The sequence below is a fragment of the Sitophilus oryzae genome, unplaced genomic scaffold (genome assembly GCF_002938485.1).
Source record: "Sitophilus oryzae breed Bouriz unplaced genomic scaffold, Soryzae_2.0 scaffold_1000_pilon_pilon, whole genome shotgun sequence".
NCBI lineage: Eukaryota > Metazoa > Arthropoda > Insecta > Coleoptera > Curculionidae > Sitophilus > Sitophilus oryzae.
Genome location: NW_022145617.1, coordinates 598,813 through 624,436, shown reverse-complemented (window position 1 = coordinate 624,436; position 25,624 = coordinate 598,813). Strand labels below are relative to the sequence as shown.

The 25,624-nt window shown below is 35.3% G+C and overlaps 1 protein-coding gene across 1 annotated transcript in view; it reads right to left on the bottom strand.

The window, feature by feature from the left end:
* Positions 1 to 25,624, bottom strand: part of LOC115889559 (transcription-associated protein 1) — a 161,115-nt gene that overhangs the window by 16,750 nt on the left and 118,741 nt on the right. Inside the window, exons 42-50 of the mRNA XM_030911879.1 lie at positions 25,423 to 25,583; positions 24,239 to 24,387; positions 20,091 to 20,270; positions 15,743 to 15,946; positions 6,763 to 6,980; positions 4,265 to 4,344; positions 4,039 to 4,129; positions 3,835 to 3,868; positions 1,860 to 2,056 (exon numbers count right to left, since the gene is read on the bottom strand). Of these exons, the coding sequence (XP_030767739.1) occupies positions 1,860 to 2,056; positions 3,835 to 3,868; positions 4,039 to 4,129; positions 4,265 to 4,344; positions 6,763 to 6,980; positions 15,743 to 15,946; positions 20,091 to 20,270; positions 24,239 to 24,387; positions 25,423 to 25,583 (1,314 nt within the window). The remainder of the gene's footprint in view (positions 1 to 1,859; positions 2,057 to 3,834; positions 3,869 to 4,038; positions 4,130 to 4,264; positions 4,345 to 6,762; positions 6,981 to 15,742; positions 15,947 to 20,090; positions 20,271 to 24,238; positions 24,388 to 25,422; positions 25,584 to 25,624) is intronic.

The following is a 25,624-nucleotide window of genomic DNA, read 5'->3' as shown; positions in this document are numbered from 1 at the left end:
TGAGTTTATAACATTTTCATATACATGGTAATACAAGATATAAGAGTTTTCTTTAATATTTTGCATAAAGAAATGCATTTCTGCATCCGTTGGGGCATTTCTCCATACCAATGGGAAATTGTTGACTGATCTTGTTGAGACAATTGTCTTCGAAAATTGTAAATAATTACTTGTCAAAAGTGACTCGTCGACTTCAAAAATTCAGTGTAGCTACTAGAGATGAGCAGAAAATCGCAAACTGCGATTTAATCGCAGCGATTGTAAATTCGCAATCGCAACCTACGATTCCTTTCCGTAGCAAACTGCAACTTGCGATTGAAACATATATCTGCCGATTTTGGATTTTTAGGCAACCAATATTACACCAGTTGCGATTTCAAATCGCAGTGGGCACGCGAACGAAGAGCTGCGAACGAAAATCACAGCATTGCGATTTTCGTTCGCACCGGCGCCGGGGCGGTGCATCGACACGGCACTGGGCAGGCGAACGAAGAGCTGGGAACGAAAATCGCAGCTCATCCCAGCATTGCGATTGCGATTTTCGTTGGTACCGGCGCGGCATCGGGAGTGGGCACGCCAACGAAGAGCGGCGATTGCAATTTTCGTTCACAGCTCCCAACACATCGGCCTAGACTAGATAGCAAAATCACATTCGCAATCAGGGCCCCGTAATTTTTATTAAGCGTTGGAAAATTGGCTTATGTGTATATAGAGCATATTATAATATATATAATTTATTAGTTTTAAATTTTGATAATAGTCTTAGATTTATAATATAATTAAGGATTGAAAATTATTTATTTTTATCCTTTATTTACTAGAAGACATATAGTACGGAAAAGAATCTCCATTAATATAGACACTTTTTTCAGCCCTTTTTATTTATTATATTTTGTTATATATTATATTATAAACATTTTTATAACAATCCATATATAATTTTCTGAATATTAACTAACAGTTGTGGTTAGGCTGCTATGCTAATTTAAATACATCCTTTACATTCAATTTTTTTCACTTAAGAGAAATTTCAAATATAATAAAATGTGATATTGTCGTTTTATTTATCTAAAAGTTCGAAAGTTTGCACTTGCACTGGACTGGCCTTGATACGGTCAGTCCAGTCGGCTTCTTTTGAGTTACATATAAAGAAAATGTTTTTAAAAGAAAAAAAGATAAACAGTTTTTTTTCTAGTTATCTGTAAGGCTGGCGGCAACCTTTTTTATAATAAATTTTTCGTTGGTATACCTACAGACTGTCTAAAAGCACATTCGAATATTTTGAACATTTTATGTATTTTTAACTTCCCTTTTAAATTTATTCGGTCTGTTCTAATCAAAAATGTTTAAAAAAAGGAAGCTAAGTTATTTGTGGAATTTTTTTTTGGTAATTGATGAAATATAATAAAAAACAAGCACTTCAAATGTTAAAAGACACATGGCATCGAAACACCCAACAGTTTCTTTGTAAGTTTTTATAAAAAAAAATGATTCCGCTATTTATTGAGCTTCCCAGTTTACAGCGTACCAATTTAAAAATATCAAAATCGCAATCGCAGGTTGCAGCCGCAGCGATTTATAAATCACAATCGCAGTTTTGCTCATCTCTAGTAGTTACACCTTTAAACTTTAAACGAAGCAGTTAAAACTTTGACGTTAAGTTAACTAAAGATGACAGTTAATTTTGACATTTAATATATGCTGACAGGTGTCTACTATGTTTCGATAATATGCAAAATATAAAATACAACCCTCGTTATTACCTTATTATTAATGGTTTATGACTATTAGCCTGTTATTATTACGCCTATTATTTTGATCAGGCATAAAAGAAATCGAAACGAAGTGTATGAACTTACTTCTTCGTACCAATCCTCTTTGAACCATTCCATCTGATTAGCCATACCTTCCAAGCTCGAGAGAACAGTGGTATGGATATCTCTTTGCATTTTCATGATCCTGGAACACTGAACCATCGTTGGCGAGGCTTTAATAGACGAAGCTTCAGCTGTGGTACTTGTAGAAGTGGATGGAGTAGAAACACCGTCTTGGCTTCCTACAAACATTTTAATCAAAGAGAATCCAAAACAGCGTATGAATTAGAAATTTTTTTCACAGCGAATAAAAGTATATTCGATACCAATTTTTAGTTACGTAATCGAGAGCGCGATTTTTAAATTCATTTTTGCCAACCATGGACATATTCGGCGTCTGGCTGACTAACTGGAATTTAAATTTCCCGCCGGGGATTCAGGTGGTAGCTCTAGTGTAAAAAATGTCAAGTTGCAACATTTATTTATTTATTTCTTGATATTGTCATTCATTTTGAAACTTTAGTTTCGTATTACGAGTTTTTGGTTTAAATGCATTGTATCCGTATGCATACTCTTTTAGTACGAAGTGTACAAGATAGCTTAATAGTCGTTGCAAAAAACTTATCGCAACCTTATTAGATTATTTTGAACGGGAAAGCGGTAGTAATGGCCCTTTATGTTCCTTAAGTGCTGTTAAGGAGTTTTGTTGATATAAATAGTAACTGTTTATATATTTATAATTAAAGATGAGACCATGATACTGCATGATAAGCAGGAATAACTTAGGCCCGCATAGCCAACAATGGGCTCACCTACAAGGAGAGTATCTAAATATGTGAGGGAGGCTACACCATAATTGAAAATTAGAAATGTTTGAATAAGCTGAGAATGATGCTGATATTTATAATTAATATATTTTTGTTTCGGCGTTGGAAACATAGAAAATCCCATGCAAATTTTGTCAATTTGAAAAATTTTGGCAAAAACACTACTGCACACTGTCGTTGGTAGTATATATTCCACTCCTTCGACTCCCAGTAGATATAGAGAAATACCTCTTAGAGACCATACAATAAAGTGGTATACTGATGCTTCCAAAACCAAAGCAGACACAGGGATAGGAGTATTTGGGCCGAAAACTAAATACTCAGAACCAATGGGTACCTACCCCAGCATCCTTCAGGCAGAAATCTACACTATCGAAAGATGTGTATAACTTATCTTAGATAGGAACTATCGGAAACAAGAAATAGCCATATTATTCGATAGTCAAGTAGCTTTAAAAGCGATAAACTCAGTAAATATCAATTCGAAGTTGATTAAAGAATGCCTAGAGAAGTTCAACAAATTAGACAAATATAATAAAGACCTCCTACTCTGGCTTCTAGACCACCAACGGACAGAAGACAATGAAGAAGCAAACGATCTAAATAGAAAAGGAGCGAACACTCCACTAACTGAACCAGAACCGTTCTTCTTCCCAACTGGAAACCAACTTAAAGTGGAACTCAGAAACCTGGAAAGACTCCATCAGTAGAACTTCTCAGAACTTAAGACCGAGAAAAATCGAAGATTTTCCTTAATTTTAGTAAGAACAATCTTTGGATTGTCACGGGGTTTTTTAACAGGACACTGTCTCCTCAACGAATACCTCAGTAGATTAAAGCTAAGAAACAACGCAATGCATAATTTGTGGGGAAACATCAGAACACCTCATCACTGGGTGCGCCGAAACGACAAACTACTGTGCCATGGAATCGAGATGTAGAACTAACCTCTGTAAAACCGTTCTCAGATACTGGCTTATGTCAAAGCCTTGAGACTATATGATGAGGCAGGTCCTGGTGATTAACCCCTTCCTGGCTACATTCATTCAGATATTTGATCTAGGCTACTAAATGATTAGTAGAAATGGTTACCTTGATTACTATCTCCACCCTACCCTGAGAGGCTTGTTGTTGTTGAACTGTGTTGGTTTCCTAGCACTAGCCGTTCTTTAGTGCCAATAAAGTATACGAACCGAAAATAGACAGCTTGAGAAACATTCTACCAACCTGAAAATAAAACAAATAAATTAAATTTAGAGGAGTGAAATAGAATATTATGTTTATATTTACTTGACATAATAGGTTTAATATAACATTTCCTTCTGTGTTGCATTAAACACTTTAACAATTGTGGCGTCCAAGGTAGCCACAGGATTGGTGGAACTCCGACGTTATTATTTGTCCAAGGCTTCGATTAAACTGTTCTTGTCATCGTCGTAACTTAATAACCATAAAATCTTCGCTATGTATTTCCGGGTTTTGGCCTCGCTTTGGTGACGACACGTGCAGTGTCACTTACTGCGTTTACACCAAAAACTAATCTGTGATTAAAAACATTTAAACAGTTAAATAAGGTCTATAAGAAAATTAATAAAAGTGCACGTCATTAAATAGCCCCCATACACTTTAACCCAGGACTCAGCCTTTGACCCAGCCTGCGGACTTGGCCTGCCGATTAGATCTTTGCTCGATTTAATATTTTCCTTTGGGACAAAATTCAACGTTTTATAGCAGTTTTTACGGGTGTTTCAAAAAACATGTGCCATTTCTCATGGGGAGATTCCTCACGTTAAAATAAGATTTATTTTTCATATCAACATGGGTCCGATTCTGTTTTGTCCGAATCTTTATCCGATATTTTTAACTAATCGTCCGACGTCGTATAAAGTTAAATTTTGTGTAACTTTTGTACGATATCGTGTGTTTTTTAACCTCCAATAATACATGGAATAATAAATAATAATAATACATAGGAATGACAGGTCTAAATATCAAAACTGTCAAATTTCGGAACGAACTTTCGGATGTATGTGACAGGCTTTTTTTATTTCACACGATAACTTCAAATTTCGGATGTCGTACCATTCGATTTCGGATGCATGAGACTCAAGCCGGAGTCTCATGCATCCGAAATCCGATGACACGACGATCCGACGGTGCTCCTATTGGTCGAAATATTTTGACACCAATTTTTATCCGATAATTTTAACTAACCGTCCGACGTCGTATAAAGTTAAATTTTGTTTAACTTTCGTACGATATCGTGTGTTTTTTAACCTCACTTTTTTTGAAAACATTTGTTTTTAAAAACAAGTTTAGTGGGAAGTGGGCAATTTCGGGATATTTGGCGAGGAAGTTATCTTTATAAGTGTTTCTCCAATAAAACATGACATGAATCTCTATTCAGTGCAGCAGAAAAATGTCAAAACTGTCAAATTTCGGAACGAACTTTCGGATGCATGAGACTCCGGCTTCAGGCTTTAGTCTTCTTATTCAAAGGCTAAATATTAGGCTTTCTCTATGGATACAACAGACTACCGCAAGCTGTTGCTAGGATATTTTATTAATTTTAATTGTGTTTTTTAGACATTGTGGATGATCGTAAACTAAAAAGTATAAAGTGTAATTGAAATCACTTATTTATTCAACTAATTGGGAGGTTTTGAATGAAGCTTTGCTATAAAGAAGTTAAGACTTTAATAAGGCATAAATTATTAATATATTATATTAATGCTAAAAAAGTTTCGACATATTCACCAGGGGCGTGGATTATGGGTTATCACTAGTATATTTTTCTGGTGAATATGTCGACACTTCTTTAGCATTAAAATATATCGCATGTATAGTAACTTTTACCCTCAAAATTTCATTCGAATCGCACTTAGAAGAACTTTATAATAAATTGAAAAAAGATGAAGACTTTAAACCCCTGTAGCTACGAAAGAAAGCAAAATCGGACCTATGTTAATATGGAAAATAAATCTTATTTTTACGAGAGGAATGAGAGATGGCACATGTTTTATTGAAACACCCTGTGTAGATAAATGTTTATCGGAATAAAAACTGCCGGTTAGAAAGAAAGAGTGTTACAGATCTGCCGACTCTATCCTTCGATTTTTTAGACAAACGTAATCCCACAGGTCAAATCCGCGGACTTGGCCAGTGACAGGCTTGGTTCGCCAAAGGCTTGGCCTGCCACATACTTGGTCTAGCCCACAAACGCAAAGATTTCATCCGCAGGCCAAATCTTCTGGTGTATGGCGGGCAAATGTTTGACGGATGCACGTCGCAATGTTGCCACAGTTATTTTATTTATTAAAAATTTAATTTGGTAATAGTTTCAACGTCTTTGATGATGGGCACGCTAACTTTTACTGATTTCTCTATACAGGGTGAGTCTTAAATAAGTGCACATATTTTAGGGGTAATATATTTTGACCACAGAAACACGACAATGAGATTTTTTCGCGAAAAAAAAATAAAAACTTTTTTTTAGTTAAAAGATAATTTATAGGCAACCTAGGTAAGTAGACTATATTTACAAGAAAGAAAACCCAGAAAAGATCCAATGGTTCTCAAAATGTAATCAAATTTTTTTATTTCGATTTTCAAAGTAAAATAACTCGCAAAAAAAACTAAAATCACCACAATACACCAAAACACTATTACTTTTTTTTACTTTCGTTAATCATGTTAGCATCATCAACAGATGATTAAAATCTAAACTGCAATCTACAATTTGAGCGTTTATATACTCGCTCAGTGGGCGTTTATATACTCGCTCGAGTAGGCGTGGCAAGATCTAGCCAACCCAGTCAGAGCCCACCGTAACAGTTAAATTTCCGCCACTAGAGTAGTAGGAACAAAAAACTTGAACTTTACATTTATTAATTCTGATGCTTCATATGCATCTGTAATTTGGTACATGTTTAATTAATTTTAAATTATTAAGATCTATACAATAACTTGGATCCACACAATAACTTTTTTATATACAACTTGGTTAATTTGGACTTATTTAAAAAACGGTTAGGAGAAAATATGTTTGTTTTATCGAGATCTACCAGCCCTAAAAATATTTGCACTTATTTAAGACTCAACCTGTATATTATTAAGGTTACCTGTCTATGATCTGTAATAAATACGCTTTCCAGATAATCGCCATAAAGAGCCCACGCTTTGATTGAGGTATCGTGCATTTGTACGGCTGCTGAAAACTCTTTGTTAGCTTCATCCGATTTTCCACTTAAGTGATACATCATTCCTTTTAAAGCATAGAACTCCGCTTTCATATCTTTGGCGAAAAATTCCATTTTCGTATGGTTGATAACTTCCAGACCTAATAAGTAAAATTATGTATCGTGTAACCGAATGAAAAACGACGGACGTCACAATAGGCGTAAAAATAAAATTTCGATCCGAGCTTAAACATATCGCTAAAATTCTAGAACAGTGATGGCTAACCTACATATGTCTCGGGGTCAAGCAGACACTGACCCAAGCAAAATTTTTAACTTAACAATTGTTAAGCAACCATTTCTTTATTTACGCGGGTTTATTTAGATTTTATAATTTGTGTGGATAATTTGGTGTATGGACTTGGTGCATTTCAGTTGATTTTAAAAATTATATAAAGTATTTCTCGCAGTCCCGTTCCCCTTACGATGGGGGCTTTCACCCTGGGGGTGAGTGCCACCTCTTATCTGGGGTGAAAAATATATCACCCATTTTAATTGTAACAATCAATAAAGGGACGAATTATAAGCAAAAAATACTCTGAAACATTTTTTCAGTAAATTTATATTTTCCGAGTTATTTAGGATTGAAAATGTTGATTTTTCATCTAAAAACTGCATATATTTCTGCCATTTTTTATAAATAACTCGAAAACTTTGCGTTTTATCGCAAAACTCATATAAAGTAAAAATGAAGCCTTTGGAATAATTAAACGACTCATTTTTTGTTGATTACCGTAGGTGTAATAATAGCCGAGTTATCACTCTGTAAAGGTGATTTTTTATTTTTCGAAAACTAAATTGCAACATTTTACCGTAAAACAATGGCGAAAGAACACATTTTTCGAAGAAAACGAATACGACCGTTTTTAAAGTGCTTGAAAAGGCCTTTAAATGTTTTTTTTAAAAAGTTCCTAGCTCAAAAACTCGCGGAGTTATGATAAAAATAAAATGATCACCTCATTATTTCGAAAAAAATTAACAACAAAATCTATGACTAAAATGATAAAGATAAAAACATCAATATCTGTTACCGTTTCGGAGTTACGGGGTGTTTTTCAAAAATATGCATTTTTAACAAATCGCTGTAACTTTTTTGCTATGGAAAATTTTTTGTTTCTATGAAAACATTTCCAAAGCACCTTTTTACGTAGAATTTAATGGTTTAAGTATCATTTTTTTAAAATTAATAATTTAAGAGTTATCAACAGAAAAATTGATTTTTTATTTGGGACACCCTCTGTATTCTTAATTAAATGAAAAGAATTTACAATTACCTTTCCAAAAATATAGCACACTTGATATTTTGTCACAATCCCCTTCGAAATACAGAATTTTTAAAAGTTCGCCACTTTCAATTAGTAGGCTTTGGACCCCTTATTAATAATACGCCCTTAATGGAACTCGAAAACATATTTTTCCAGCAAGACGACGCACCGCCTCTGAACGCTGAAGTTATCAGCAAATTTTTGCAGCCAATTTCAAGAATAATTGGATAGCTAACCAAGATCCCAGCCGTTGGCCGCCGAGGCCGCCTGACTTAGTGCCCATGGATCTAATCCTATGGATATATTTGCGAAAGAATAAAGGTTCCTTATTCTTCCGTATAATCTAGACAGGAATTAAAAATACTTAGCAGTTATGGGAGGGTATCTTTCACCCCCACTGAGTTAATGAATTACGCGAGAAATGTTCAAAAACTGCCCCGTCTGTCCATAAGAGAAGACAGTCGGTATGTCGAACACCTGTAGCAAAATCTCATGCCTTGGTTTGCTATTTATTTTTATTGTTATTAGATAAAATTTAAATGTGTTGATGTTGGTTAAATATATTTTAAATTGTTAAAAAATTCTGCATCTCGCATAGCAAATATTATTTTCGTTTTAATTGATGCTCACAGCTAAAATTTTATTGCATTCCAGCCGGTGCCGTTCAAAGCCTACTTATTTAAAGCCGGCGAATTTTTATTTATATACTCTATATCTCGAAGAGGAATCGAGCAAAGTATTGTCAAGGTGTATTACTGGTTGCATAACTGCATACTGCTAAAAATCCTGGCGCATTCGCCAGAAAGTAAAGAAAATTATAGAATTCTTTAGAAAAATCTAGAAACAACCGCCAGGGGGTATATAAGGCCCGCGCTTTGACAGTTGGACAAGTTTAAAGTCTAAAGTCTGAAGATAGTCTGAAGTTTGAAAATACCGCGAAATACCGTTAGAGTAATAGTAGTTGCATAAGTTGTGTTGTAAATAGTATAAGTTGTGTGTATAGAGTGAAACAAATAAATTCGTTAAGTATTTTATCGTGAGTTTAAATAGTGGACCCACGGAATCCGTAACAATTGGTGTCGGAAGTGCGATTCAAGAGGATTTTAAGAAGAAATTAAGTGGATTGGAAGATTTTTAGACCGGATTAGAGTATTTTTATGGTTGGTACAAGGGAACAAGCGAAGAAAATGGAGGAAGTAAGCAAACTATTAGGCGATTTTATGGAGAATATGAGAAGGGAGAAAGCAGAAGAACAAGAAAGACTCCGAAAAGAACGAGAAGAAGAGCGAGCCCGATTAGAAAGAGAAAAGGAAGAGGAAAAACTACGACGTCAACAAGAACAGGACCGGCTTGAGAACATTTTCGAAGATTTGAAAGTTCAACGACAACAAGACAAAGAAGAACAGGACCGGCTTGAGAAAATTTTAGGCAATTTAGGAAGTCGTCAGAAGAATGAATGGAGGGAAATTTTAGAAGATATAGAAACGCGCCGCCAAAAAGAAAGACAAGAAGATCAGGACCGTCTTAAGAAAAAAAACTTTAGAAAATCAGGAATTTCGACTACAGAAGAATTTTGAAAACCTGGAAAAACGACAGGAGAACCATTTCCAAGAAGTTGTAGAAGATCTGGAGGAACGCCTTCAGCAGAAAATGGAAAAATTGGAGATGGACCTACAGAAGACCAAGGTACAAGTAAGGACACCTGGCGTTTCTGGAACTGCGAACCTCAAGGCACCGACCTACGATGGACAAACCACCTGGACGATGTACCACCGCCAGTTTGAAGCAGCGGCTGCTGCCAATGGATGGACTGACCAGGAGAAAGCAGCGGCACTTGTCATCGCGCTGCGTGGCTCTGCCCTGGAACTCCTGCAAACTATTCCTGCAGCCCAACAGCAGGAATATCAAACTTTGGTCGCTGCACTGGACAGAAGATATGGCGACCAACATCGACGCCAACTTTACCAGGCCCAGATCAAGACACGCCTGCAGAGGTCCGGAGAGAGTCTGCAGGAATTCGAAGCAGACTTACGTCGGCTGGTACACCTAGCGTATCCTGAAGCACCGGAAGGATTTATGGAGGAACTCGCTGCTCAGTGCTTTATCAGCGGACTGAGGGACAACGAATTACAGAGGGCGCTGCAAATATCCCGATTTTCTACCAGCAGCGAAGCACTCGTCAGGGCGCTGGAAATCGAAGCTGCTTTTAGCGCCATCCCTAGACCGAAGATAAGATCGGTAACGGTCGAGGAACAGCCGGAAGTTCTCACATACGTTTGGAGGAGATGTTTAGTAAACTATGTGAGTTACTAGTGAACAAGAGTAGCAACAACACCCAGACAGAGAGCTATAGAAGATCACAGGACATAAGGTGCTTTAGATGTGGCAGGAATGGCCACATCAAACGGGATTGCCGCGTTCAAATGCGATCCCGTTCACCATCCAGAGAACGTAGGCACCAGGAAAACTAAAATCAGTCAATACTAAGGGGCGAGTATTGACTGGGGAGAACAGAGCCCCCAGGATTTTTTCCATTAGGAGTCTAGGAAGAACCGCTGACAGTTTGTGATCGACGGAAAGTCAATGGAAAGGGAATTCGAATGACTGTGGACACTGGCGCTATGGTATCGTTGGTGCGGGCTAACTCAGTGCAAGGATTGAAGCTGATGCCTCTGAGAAGAAGAGTGTGTTTACGTACAGTTACGGGGAAAGGGCCGTTGTGTAATGGGGAGAGGCTATCGTCGAACTGATGTTAGGAAATTTGAAGTTCCAGCATAGCGTTTTAGTGGCAGATATTGAAGATGACTTCATCTTGGGCATGGATGTGATTCGTCAACATGGATTTTCGTTCGATCACCAGAGAAATATCCTGAATATCGGAAATGAAGAGTTTATGTTATCTCCAGACGAGGGACCAGGAAGAATGGATGTAAAATCAGCGGAAACTGTGGTGATACCTGGTAATACCGAGAAGATCGTATTCGGTAAAGTGGAGAAAATCGCTGGGTGCTGTGTTGGACTGGTACAAAGTAGCGACAACAAACAAGATAGGTACTTAGTAGGAAAGTCATTGGTGAGAACACTGACAAGAATATACCGATCAGAATTGCGAATGTTTTCCCGAATTGTGTCAAGATTCAAAAAAGGTGACAAGATAGCCATCTGCGAACCTGTAAAGTGTCACCCGATGTGATGAAGTGTCGTCAGCTGTTACACAAAAGGCATCCCAAGAAACACTAAAACATCTAGAACAGCCATGGGATCACCTAACACCTGAGGAGAAACAGAAGGCCAAGCAGTTCCTGCTAAAGCATGGCAGTATTTTGAGAAGAACAACAGTGGAAGAACGGATTTTGTGAAGCACCGGATTAATACTGGTCATGCTCAGCCGATTCGACAACGTCCTAGAAGGGTGCCCCTTTCCAAACAACAAGAAATGGAGACAATGGTAGATAAGATGCTAGAAGATGGAGTTATCGAAGAATCATCGAGTCCATGGTCATCTCCTGTTGTTTTGGTGACGAAGAAAGATGGTAGTACACGATTCTGCGTGGACTATCGGAAGCTCAATGACGTCACTAAGAAGGACAGCTACCCACTGCCACGTATAGACGACACGTTAACCACACTGGCAGGTTCGTGCTGGTTCTCCACTCTCGACTTAAAGAGTGGATACTGGCAAGTTGGTCTGGACGAGGAAGACAAAGAAAAGACGGCTTTTTCTACAGGAAACGGACTATACCAATTCAAGGTCATGCCGTTTGGATTATGCAATGCTCCAGCCACTTTCGAACGTCTCATGGAGGTGGTGTTAAGAGGATTAACTTGGAAAACGTGCTTGGTTTACCTCGACGATGTATTGGTTATGGGAAGAACTTTTGAGGAGCATTTGCGAATTTAGAAGAAGTCTTCGGCCGCATACGGAATGCTCACCTGTACTTGAACCCGAAGAAGTGTAGCTTATTCCAGCGACAAGTGGAATTTTTGGGCCATGTAGTCTCAGCAGACGGAATTTACACCGACCAGAAGAAAATCGCTGCAATCAAGGATTGGCATAAACCTCGCGACAAACATGAACTTAGAAGTTTTCTGGGTTTATGCACCTATTACAGAAGATTTGTCAAGGGATTTGCCAATATAGCTGCACCCTTACATAGACTTACAGGTGATGAAGTCGGCTACGAATGGAACACCGATTGTGATGTAGCCTTTGGAAGACTTAAGGCGGCTTTATGTTCAAGTCCTATTCTAGCCTACCCGCAACAACAAGGGAGGTATATCCTGGATACCGACGCCAGCAATATCGGCATAGGTGCAGTGCTATCACAAGTGCAAGATGGCGAAGAACGAGTGATAGAATATTACAGTCGAGTTCTATCCAAACCAGAAAGGAATTACTGCGTTACCCGGAAGGAGCTGCTAGCAATTGTGAAGGCAGTTGATCATTTTCATAAATATCTGTACGGCCAAGAATTTTTAATTAGGACAGATCATGCGGCTCTCAAGTGGCTTATGGAGATGAAACAACCTGAAGGTCAAATAGCACGATGGCTCGAGAAGCTCCAACAGTATCACTTTACCATCCAACATCGTGCTGGAAAAATGCATGGTAACGCAGACGGTTTATCCAGAAGACCCTGTCAAACCGATTGTAAGCACTGCTGTAAAACGGAACAACGTGAAGGCACTGTCATGATAAGGAGTTTTAAACTTGGAACCGATGAACAGTGGACGACGACACAATTGAGGAAAGATCAAATGGAAGATCCAGACATCGGAGCAATACTACGGCTCAAGGAAGGTAACGGCGAGAGACCACCGTGGCAGGATATTGCGGACAGAGGGCTCGTTTTCAAAGCTCTCTGGGCTCAGTGGAATTCACTGGTTATTGAGAATGGATTGTTAAAGCGCACATGGGAAAGTGCGGATGGCAGCACAGTAACAACTCAGTTACTGGTACCAAGGAAGAAAGTTACCCAGGTATTGGAAGAAATTCACGGTGGTAAAACTGGAGCCCATCTTGGGGTAAACAAGACCTTGAGCAAGCTGAGAGATCGCTTTTACTGGGTGGATTATTGCGAAGATGTCAAGAAATGGTGTCGACAATGTAAAATTTGTGCAGCCAGCCAAGGACCAAGCACTCGATCTAGGGGAAAAATGAAACAATATAACGTTGGACTGCCATTCGAAAGAATCGCTGTTGACATTGCAGGCCCATTCCCTGAAACGCACAAGGGCAACAAGTACGTTTTAGTGGCGATGGATTATTTCAGTAAATGGCCAGAAGTTTTTGCCATTCCAAACCAAGAAGCATCGACTGTAGCTGAAGTATTAGTCATAATGTCTTCAGTAGATTTGGAATTCCTTTAGAGCTTCACACTGACCAAGGAAGGAACTTCGAGTCAAGACTGTTCCAGAAGATGTGTGATCTGCTTGGTATTCACAAGACTAGGACAACAGCTTTACATCCGCAGTCTGATGGGATGGTCGAGAGATTCAATAAGACCATTGAAGAACATCTCTCGAAAATGGTGGATGAACATCAAAGAGATTGGGATCAGCATATACCACTATTCCTAATGGCATATAGAAGTGCAGTTCACAACACCACCGGACTTTCACCATCGAAGATTTTATTTGGTCGAGAATTACGGTTGCCTTGTGACTTGGTGTTCGGATCACCAGACGACAGCACCACGAACGTAGAGGACTACGCGGATGAACTGAAGGAAAGGTTATTGGGAATTCATAAGGCCGTGAGAAGTAAGATTACGCTAGCCAGTGACCGGATGAAAGCTCGTTACGACCTCAGAGCTAATTCTACGGGATTTCAACAGGACGATATGGTATGGTTATATAACCCACAGCGCAAGAAAGGGAGGTCCCCAAAGTTAACTCCAGCATGGGAAGGTCCTTATACAGTCATCAAGAGGATAAATGATGTTGTGTACCGGATTCAACGCAGCCCTAGAAGTAAGATGAAAGTAGTTCATCTGGATCGATTGAGAGATACCAGACAGGAAACCTCGATCAAATTTGAGAAGGGGCAATGTCAAGGTGTATTACTGGTTGCATAACTGCATACTGCTAAAAATCCTGGCGCATTCGCCAGAAAGTAAAGAAAATTATAGAATTCTTTAGAAAAATCTAGAAACAACCGCCAGGGGGTATATAAGGCCCGCGCTTTGACAGTTGGACAGGTTTAAAGTCTAAAGTCTGAAGATAGTCTGAAGTTTGAAAATACCGCGAAATACCGTTAGAGTAATAGTAGTTGCATAAGTTGTGTTGTAAATAGTATAAGTTGTGTGTACAGAGTGAAACAAATAAATTCGTTAAGTATTTTATCGTGAGTTTAAATAGTGGACCCACGGAATCCGTAACAGTATCAAGTGTGTTATATTTTTGGAAAGGTAATTTTAAATTAGTTTCAATAAATATCAAATATACAGGGTGTCCCATATAAAAAATCAAATTTTCTGTTGATAATTCTTAAATTATTAATTTTAAAAAAATTATACTTAAACCATTAAATTCTACGTAAAAAGGTGCTTTGAAAAAGTTTTCATAAAAATACAAAATTTTCCATAGCAAAAAAGTTACAGCGATTTGTTAAAAATGCATATTTTTGAAAAACACCCCGTAACTCCGAAACGGTAACAGATATCGATATGCGGTTTTCACCATCATGTTTTTGACAAAAATTGAGCTCCAGACACCGATATTAGTTTTTGTCTATCTCCTATAGAAAAGGGTGTTTCCCTTTAAAAGCGTCCAATTTGACCCACCCTGTACAGTTGGCTATATTTAGGTACTAACAATGGGCTCTACAAGTTCGAGCGGTTTAAAATGCCTAAATTTGGAAAAAAGTTGAAAATAACGAAAACATATTTTTTAATTTTTTAAAAAAATTTAATTTTTTTGACATATCTCAAATGCAAAAACTAAGCAAGATACGTAAAAAATGCAATAGAGCAAAATTGAAGATCTATTATTTGCAATATTTTTGCTTTTTTCAATTTTTCTGTAGATCTATTTTATTTCGTAGATATTATGTTTTTTAGTTTGAGTTGCACGTAAGGACCACGTTCTTTGAGCCCTTAAAAAAAGTTATATATTAAAAGAGTTATTTATAAAAAAATTGCAGAAAAATATGCAGTTTTTAGATGAAAAATCAACATTTTCAATCCTAAATAACTCGGAAAATGTTAATTTACTGAAAAAATGTTACAGAAGTTTTTTTGCTTAGAATTCATCCCTTTATTGATTTTTGCAATTAAAATGGGTGATTTATTTTTCACCCCCGAGAAGGGGTGGCACTCATCCCCAGGGTGAAAGCGCACATCACTACTATGTAACTTTTGTTTCTTACATATATCTCTATTGACTGTTAAAATTTCACGACAATCGGCGCGGGTGTCAAGAATTCGGAGGGAATACCCTATTTTTATCCTCGCTTACTAGGCTAGAAGAAATGTATATCCCCACTCTTTATCTAACACATTCGAATTTCCATTAAAGTATCTTCATCAATCTTGCACGTTAAAATCCAGAGCGGATTTAGGATGACCAAGTCCGTAATTAAAAGTATTTTTGCTTACCCTCTTGTAATTCGTTTTTATTGTTCACAGAAGCCATCTGCAAATAACACTTAACCTGCTGTCTTACTTTCTGGAAACAATCGAACACTGGAACACTGGATATGCTGTATATTTTGTTTAACGAATCCAGACAGACGTTTGTCAGTTTATGTTTACGAGCTATTTTACAAAAATGGATGATGGACTGGGCTGAGGCGTGCATCCCTAGAAAAGTAAAATCATAAGAAATATACAATGGTATAAAAGTATGCCTTTCGTATGATATATTTCCAGGAATTTTGGATATAGAAAACTTTTTTATTTTATGTTTCTAAGAAATGTTCATTCTTGGTAAAAGCCCTAGATTTTGTAAAATTCCAAATAAACTAGTCAATAATGAAATACACTCAGATGTAAAAAACGTGTGTAAACCATTGTGCGCATATTTGAAGTGAAACTTCTTACTAACCCTAGATCATATACCGGGTGCGTCTCAAAAGTAACTCACCCCTATAACTTTTTTAAAATATAAAAAATATTATAATTATATTTATGATAAAAAAAAACAGATTTGGTATGTTAGTATATGACATAAATTAGGATTGATTGACGTATTCAATTATTTTTGGTCACATCCGGTTTCACCGGAAATGACCACAACTTTTGATTTTTAAATGGCACCCTAGGTATTTTTTACTTTATTGGGTAGAAAATGACATTCTGTATAGAATGACATATCCTATGTCAACTTTTGACATTCTCGCTTAATAAAAAATCGTATTTTAAGATTCAATCTAGAGTGCCACAGCTATGTTAAAAACACTTAATCAAGGAGCTTTGGAAAAATTAATTTGATCGGCTAATGTTTTTAGTGTCTTATCCTGGCCAGTTAGAAAATGCTCAAATTGTATTTTTAATCATATCTCAATTTTTTCAAATGGAACGAGGGTGGCTCATTAGCATATTTGGAAAAAGCATTTTTTTACGAATAATTTAATACCACACACTTGGTATTTCGAGTCAAATTTTCGTTACGAACCGCAAGTTAAAATTTCAAATAAACCAATCAATCCTAATTTATGTCATATACTAACATACTAAATCTCGTTTTTTTAACTGCAAAAATAAAAAAGTTATAGGGGTGAGCCACTTTTGAGACGCACCCGGTATACTTACGTGGATAAATCAACGCCATAAGTTTAGCATTAAAAAATATCTCATCTATAGATTTGTAGCTTCTGAATAACGGTCTAGGTAAAGCATCTAGTTCATTTGCCAGCTAAGAATGAGAATTTAGAGTTAGTAACTCGCATTTTCATTGGAGGACACCGTCATATTTATTTCAAACCAATAATCAACGAGAATATTCATATAATTTAATAAAATTACTGTAAATCACTATAAATAATGAATTGTTTGTAATTGAGTTGTAATTTCTGTATTATTAATCCGGTAAATGATGGAGATAAAGAATTGTGATTGATTAAAATTTTATTTCAAGATGGAACTTTTTGTTAACTACATTCTGAGAATTCGAATAATGAATTGAATAATGAAAAGGCAAGTGACATCTGTCTAAAAAAGATAGCGATTTAGAGTGACAATTTGGTTATATAAAATTTAGAGTGACAATTTTGATTATGCAAAAGAAATACATATTCTATGAGTTTGCCTAACGGTTAACATTAATTTAAAAATAAATACCCCACATGAATAATGAACAATACATTTAAACAAAAACAGATCACAGACTACACAAAATAAATTGTCGGTTAGTAGCAGCACAGATTAGGTATACTATATGTATACAGATAAAAAGCTTGTCCCTAATTCGTGGTACGAAAATTGTTTTTATGACGATGTGCAAACGAGTAAAATTTCCTGTGCGCAAAAATAAACTCGCGTAAAATAAACTCGCGTAAAATAACAATAAACAGCGTAATAGAGAGATATCGCTAAACCGAATAGCGTACATGGACGTTAATAAGGCCAGGTGTTATTTCCTTTGCGTGAGGTGGTATTAACTCTCTTCATTTATAGTTATCGGATCGGAAAGAATTCTGTTCGCGTCGCGTCCGCTATTTAAACTTAACCTAACTTTGAATTTAAAACTTTGAAATTGTTTTATTTACTAGGTATTTTAAAATTAAAGGGCTAAAGTGCTTATTTCCAGTGCTTTATTGTTCAACGTCTGCCAGTGGGTTTAGGGCAACAAGCAACAAAAGTCGTCATCTGCTGTAAACCTAAGCTTCTTTATAGGTTCTTTAATATTGGAAGAGGTGGAATCCACATTTTGGGCCATATTTATTTAATTAAAACCAATCCCAGCTACTTAAATATCAAATTACCTAATAAAACTAAAGTAATAATTCAAAACAATTCAAACATAACCTAAAATAAAAGATCTCGCCGGCCGACCCCAGTTGTCAAATACCCGCCCATGCCCATTTAAGCAATTTTTAAACGTTATTTAGAAATAGCGCTTGGTGTAATTGATCCGCAAATTTCGTCAGGCGGTAACGTTATTAGCGGGTGTTGTGTTAAAAACTGACTCGCGCATATCGTAACCATAAGGTACGCGTAAATACTGCATGACGCTATTCGGTTTTCCGATATCTCTCTAATAACTGTGCCGGTCAGGCGCTGTGCACAATTTTAGAGGCCATAAGTGGGCGTGCTATGTGCGCAAACTAGTAACCTAACTAGTGCCCGATTCCGAAAATTGGAACCACGAAAAACAATAAAGAAAAAACAAAGTTTATAATCTGTATAATCTGTGGTAGCAGTTAGTAGTAGTCAGAGATATAGATGTAGTAGTATATTTGGTTTAATGGCCACAGCTATCCGGCCGGTTAACAGAATTATCGTTTTTTAATAAGAATTAAAAAACATTATAAAATAGTATATATAAGCTAGAATAGTATATGGTTTTATATTAACTCTAATTTTGTTGAACAAATTTTATATTTAAGAAACTCCTTCATATACGAAATGAGATACTTCGATGTTGACTAGTGTTGTTAGAGTTTGTCAGAACGCAGAATTTTTGATCAAAAATATCAATTTCTGAGAAACGTAAAATAAAAAAAGTTTTCCATATGTGTCCAATACTCTTGAACATATATTGTATATTTTAAATTTCTTCTTCACTAAAGATTGAGTCTCATACAGTAGTAGTTTCGATGATACTACGGTAATCGCAAAACACTTTCCGATGCACGTCATCAACTTTGAGTGACAAGCGATGGCGACAGCGCTGCCAGATTTTTATAGATTTATGGAACGAATCTTAATGTAAAATTGGGAAACAATATATTTATTATATCATTTTTTAAAGATTTTATTTTAATTTAATAATTAATATTTTAGTAATTAATTAATTTATTTTATAGCTTATTTTACTTATTACATATTGGTAAAAACTAGTACATTATGAAGATTATTCTAAGCGTTATTATTTATTGATGTAAAACTTAAAAAACACAACAAGTGGTAATAACAAGTAAAAAGATGCCATTAATGCACAAACAAATAATCACGGAATTTCTTAAAAACTAACGTAGAAATAACTTTGAAAATGCTATAATATGTTGACCAATCACAAACTTAATTCTCTCACTGCAATCAAGGGCAATAAAGCACCTTTATTGTCACGTTCTCGTTCAAAATAATTTATCAGGGAAGCTACAAGCTCTTTGCTTCAGCTGTTTAAATGTTTCGGCATATTTTCAATACACAATTTCTAAAATGCAATACAAAAACACGAGAATTTAGTTCTTAAAAGAACTGTTTGTGCTTAAAAGTACAATTTTCAAAAAAGACTATGAAAATAAACAAAAACCGTTAATTACCCACAAAGATTCAACAACAACACGATATACAAAAAAATGACATTATGATAATTGTCAAATAATAAACGACAACGTTGCTGAACATGGCGCAATGTGACCAACATAGCGATAATAAAATTCGGTTTAAACTAATTTTTGCAACTTCAATCTAAATAAAATATCTGTTACAATCATTTGCTCTATAAAGTAAAATGAAAAGCTGCTCGGTATCTTGAATTATACAACAAATTTAATAATTTTTGCGAAAATTTCATTTGGTCAGTTTTTAGGCTTTAGTGTCAATTTGGATATGATTGATGACGTGCATCGGAAAATGTTTTGTGATTACCGTATGTTAATCGTGCGATGATACTATGCAAAAAGGCATCCGAAAATTCTTAATTTTAGCTTTGATACTGAGACTCCACCTTATCTCGAAAGATAAGAAACAAAAATTGAAACAAAAAGGCAAAATAATAATAGAAAAAAAAATCACAGGATAATACCCGCAGTCCCGTGCCATTAACACCTACATATACCTAGTTTCGAGTTGGCTATTGTGTTGTCTTTGTTCTGACCGAAATGCTGCACAATAGCCTGGTAATGGTGTTGACGCCACGTGAAGATGTCGCTCCAGTGTACCAAGTCGTCCGCTATCACTGGAAGACGATTGCGCCAGGTCTTCACTATAGCTTTTAAATCGTGAAGAGAGTTCGGACCTATTTAATAAAATTAACAGTTAAGGGGGTGTCCACTACAAGTAATTACGTGAGGAAATTAAGGCGAGGAGGGTGCGCCACTTGTGTGAAAAACCACCCCCCGTATGTTAATATAAAATTAGGTTGTATTCCGTTGCAAAACCAGGCGAACCAAACCGATAAACTACGGTAAAGAGCGGTTCCTGAAAAACATCGGTTTAATACGGAACGGTTTGGTATAATACTGGAAACGTTAAATGTTGACGTTTTCTAAATTTCAATACTTTTATTATAAAATTTCTTTTATGCATTTTTAATGTACCTATTCTCTGCTTTTACGTTTGCTTCTTCTTTTCAATGGAGTTTAATATTGAAAAGTACTTTATTAATAAACTGTTAAACTCGTTAGACAGCTCAAGTGAAGATTTGCAGGTCCAATATTAAAACAGATCAATAATAAATAAACAAATCTAATCAATATTTATATTTTTATAGCTTACAAAACATTCACGATTACTTGTCTTGTTTTTCATGTTTTCTTTAAATGTTCTTGACTAAGAAACAATGGCTGCATGATAAGTTTAAATGGTCCTAAAAAGTCATTCTATTTAGTTGATGAAATTTATTTACCTTTACTGCCTACCTCCATAGCTTTTGGATGTAAATACAAAATATTATTACAAATTTTAGAAATTAAATAAGAATTTCACTCGAACTTCCAGTATTTGCTTGATTTCTGTCACATAAATGACATTGATTGACAAACAAAACTAGAAAAACCAGCCTTCTCGCGCTGGTTAGCTTGGTGACAGATATAACCGTATTTTTCAGGAACCGTGTTCCGTAATAAGAAAACTTTCAGGAAACCGATAGAAACGAAACGTAAAACCATAACCAAGATAAGCAGCGGAATACACCCTTAATAGTATATTGTTTTATTAGGAGTAAAAATGACATGTTTAATGGCGAGGCTGTACGTCCGACATACAGACAAGCGACAAAAAGTCATTTTTACACCGAATAGAATATGCTACTATTTTTGAAACGCCCTAAATAATATTTTTAAACAATTTCAAACGTTCCAGATAATATAAAAATATTTAAAAGCCTAGATCATATATACTAACGTGGATAAATTACCGCTATAAGTTTAGCAATAAAAAATATGTCTCCAACATCACGACATGCCATTTTCAAACCTTCTTTATTGCACTTATGAAACTTTCAATAGATTTGTCTTTCTCGAGGACCTTACTTTGCGCATTCGCATTAAAAGTTGCACGTATTTTCAAAATAATCACAATTTTATACGGTTTAGTAAGTACAAATTATACATTGTTATGGAAACCAACTTTTCATTGTCATCATGCTATCATAATCTTGTCATAAACATATGTAATAATCTTATTTCCATTGTGTAACGACGAATAATCTTATTTCCATTGTGTAACGAATTGTATTAATTACTCTTTTATCGACCGTTTTGATATAGCCAAGGATGCAAGTGTGTTCAGTAAGAAATTAATTTTAAGTTTGTGCAATTATATTTCTATTTTTTTTTTCGTTGGAGTTTTTAAATACCTCTAAAAATGACTATAAATTGTTTGGTGTATGGAAGTTCTAATATAAAGGTCCCCGAATTATCTTTTCATAGGCAAGTAAAGTATTCAGTTGTTCTTTTATTTATATTAAACCACACTTCCTAAGAATATCGATTTCCTAAGAATATTGATATTCGATCGGAGACGCTAAATGTATTTTTTTTATGTAATTTAATTTTTTGTGACAGTAAACATACAATTTATTGTTCGAATATATGCATTTTACAAATTAAATTTTCAAAATCAATATTCAAATTTGACATGTGGACCATAGGTCCTCGACAAGGATAGATAGAGTAGAAGCACCGCGTGTGGAGCAAGAAAGAAGATAAATGTAAGTCGTTGATATGTTTGCGACAGTTTCCATAGTGATTTACTTATCCACGTAAGTATATATGATCTAGGTTTAAAAGTAAAGGTCGATTTATAGATTGAAAAGGTTGCGGTTCGACGCCCGACGTTACGGTCGGTAAAAAGTTCGTTTATACGCAGGATGTTTTGTTGATTATAAATTTTTCGGTTGTTGTTGCGGTTGACGTTTTACGTCAAAAGTTAACCAACTTTTAACTTTGACAGGAACATTGAGCTTGAAACGTTAGTAATAGCCAATAGAAATAATCGCAACCGCAACGTCGAACCGCACCGTTTTCAATCTATAAATCGACCTTAATACTTTGTATGTAATTATACAGGGTGTCCCAGAAATGAGTGCAGATATTTTAAGGGGTGGTAGATCTGGTTAAAATAAACATATTTTCTCTTTACCATTTTTAAAATAAATTGAAAATAACCGAGTTATTTAACTTTGAAAATTTAAAAAAATAATCGCAACATTTTGAGAACCGCCGGCAGATATCGCCAACTACATCCAATTACCCGGATCAGGAAGAGAGCGGCGCATCACTGGTAACAGTGGTAACTGCTCCTTTGTCGCGCCGCCGTGTCGAGTTTGCGTCATGCGAGGTTGCCGTAGTTTCAACAATTTCAAATTCAAGACACTCGAAGCAATCAAATTCTTATTAAATTTTAAAAATAAAACAGATAAACATGAAAGGAAACAAACAAAACACAAATGAATTGGTTATTGATAAGGTCACAAAAAAGAAATTTCTAAAATGTTTATCGTAATTCAGAATTCAATACATCGAAAACAGCCCGACGAATAATCAATTAATTTTTGTTTTGTTTATTTCCTTTCATGTTTCTCTGTTTTATTTTTAAAAAATAAAACAGAGAAACATTTAATCATTCAGAAAGGTATTCAAAGTAATGTGCGCTTTTCAAGGTGTTTTGTAAAACAGTGGTTCAAATAAAACAGAGAAACATGAAAGAAAACAAACAAAACAAAAATGAATCGATTATTCGTTGGGCTGTTTTCTAAATTTCTTGAATTGAATTCTAAATTACGATAAACATTTTAGGAATTTCTTTTTGTGACCTGATTGTGAATAATATGAATCATTTTATTAAATTTATTCCAAAATAAAGTTATTTTGCAGCATAACAAATATTTTCGTAAACGTCATAAACGTAATGTTTTAGTTAATTTTCGGTGGTTTTTGTTAAGTTTTCATTGAAAGTGTAAGTACTAAAAATAATTAATGTGTTTTTTTTTCTATAATTATTAATAATGAGCAGCGATAAAAGATTAAATTTAACATTCCTAATTTTTTGAGTAGAAATTTGTCTATGAATTTATAAATGTAGAATTATGTTCCGCCGAACTATGTAGAATGTGGATAACATAGGAGGTTGCAACACTGCAAGGTTTAGATACACCGTAGGGAAATCTCAGGTGAATAAACAAGTGGCACTAAAAAGTTTTTTCAAATTTCCCGGAAAATGTCAAGAAAAATTTTAAATTTTCAATATTTTTTTTTCGCAAAAAAAACCTCATAGGCGTGTTTCTGGGGTTGAACTATACTACCAGTTAAAATATTTGCACTTATTTCTGGGACACCCTGTATATCGAGAAACTATGGTTACGGTTTGTTGAATTTGACACTTTATGTCAGTTTAATAATATATTTTCGTACTTCTGTGCTTAGGTTGCTTTACTTTTATGCCTAGGCGTTAAAATAACTTTTTTATATTTTCAATCACGTCGCAAAAATGAATACTTTTGTGACGTTTGAAAACAAAAGTACTTTAATAATACTTAAGTCTTTATTTTTTTATAGTATAATGCATGTTTTCTTGAAATCAATATTTTTAAATCTACGAAAATAAATACACAGTTTGGAACAAACGGATCCAAAGAAAATGTTCTTGCTATCGGATCAGTTGTTTTTATTTTTTAGAACTTATAATAAAAAGTTAAAGAGAAACGAAACAAAAACGTTTAGAATTATTGCTTATTCATCCTATAAAAGTAGTCATAATTGTTACCTTGGATAAGCCCTTTACGAATTTGATAAGCTTCGTGTAACTCCATAATTTGCTGAGCGGCCTGCAGATATTGCAAATGGATATGACTGACTATATGTGGAAGACGCCTCCATTCATTCAGACAAAGGGCGCTGGCAGTATCGACATACCTATATTACAAATTTTTATTTAGTGTCTTTACTACGAAAAATACTATCAAGAAGCACAATTCAATGAAAGTTTATTATACAGGGTGTATCTCTCTTGGGGACGTAAAAATAAGATTTATTTTTCATTTTTTTTACTATAAGTGCTACATATTTTAATGCTAAAAAAGTGTCGATAAATTCATCAGGGACGTGCATATGGGTAATCACTGGAATATTTTTCAAAAAAAAACATGTGCACCACTGAATTTTTTTCTTTTGAGTACTTTTGTACGTAATTTGTACTTATCAAAAAACTTTCGCAAGTTAATAATATTAAAATTTTTTTGAAGGTTGCTTGGTTGCTACTAATTAGACTTAGATGAAGGCAAATTAATAAAATTGCATTTATCTCAGCAAAGAGGCTGAGATAAATGCAATAGAATATAGAACAAATATCTCAGAAATCGACAAAATAGCAAGAGACAACTTTTAGTCTGCATTAAACTGCTTACACTATTTCGCTAACAAGAGAAAAAAGTCAGTGGCGTACATGCTTTTTATAGAAAAATATTCCATTGATAACCCATATGCACGTCCCTGGTGAATATGGCGAAACTTTTTTAGTCTTAAAATATGTCGCATTTATCGCGCCAGTTACTAGTATATTATAGTAAGTATTATTACTACATTTATCGCGCTAAAAGTACTTAGAAGAAAATTATAATAAATCGAAAAAAATATTAAGACTTTAACACCCTGTAACTAGGAAACAAAGCAGAATCGGAATATATTGATATGAAAAATAAATCTTATTTTTACGCGAGGAGTCTCCCCACGAGAGATGGTACATGTTTTTTGAAACACCCTGTATACAGACTTCTGCAAACCAGAAAAATAAGCATCTTAACGCTGAGTTAATTTGGTGACAATAATGACAGATATTTTTCAGGAACCGTGTTCGGTAATAATAAACATTTCAGACAATACACAGAAAGAGAACGGAAAGCTATAACAAGGTAAGAAACGAAATACAGCTTAAGTAACATAACAATATACCTTTCGGCGTGCATTAAAGGTTTGCCTTGCTCGGGTTTGCTGCATATGTGCAAAAATCCGGCATACATTGTTATTTTCCAAGCTAGTTCCTTAGGGCAGTTGTATTCGACGCTACTAAGAGCCTCCTTCATCAGATCCCAGTCCGGGCTCCTCCAGGCACTCTAGAATAAAACTATTTATTAAAAAGGCAACCAACATCTTA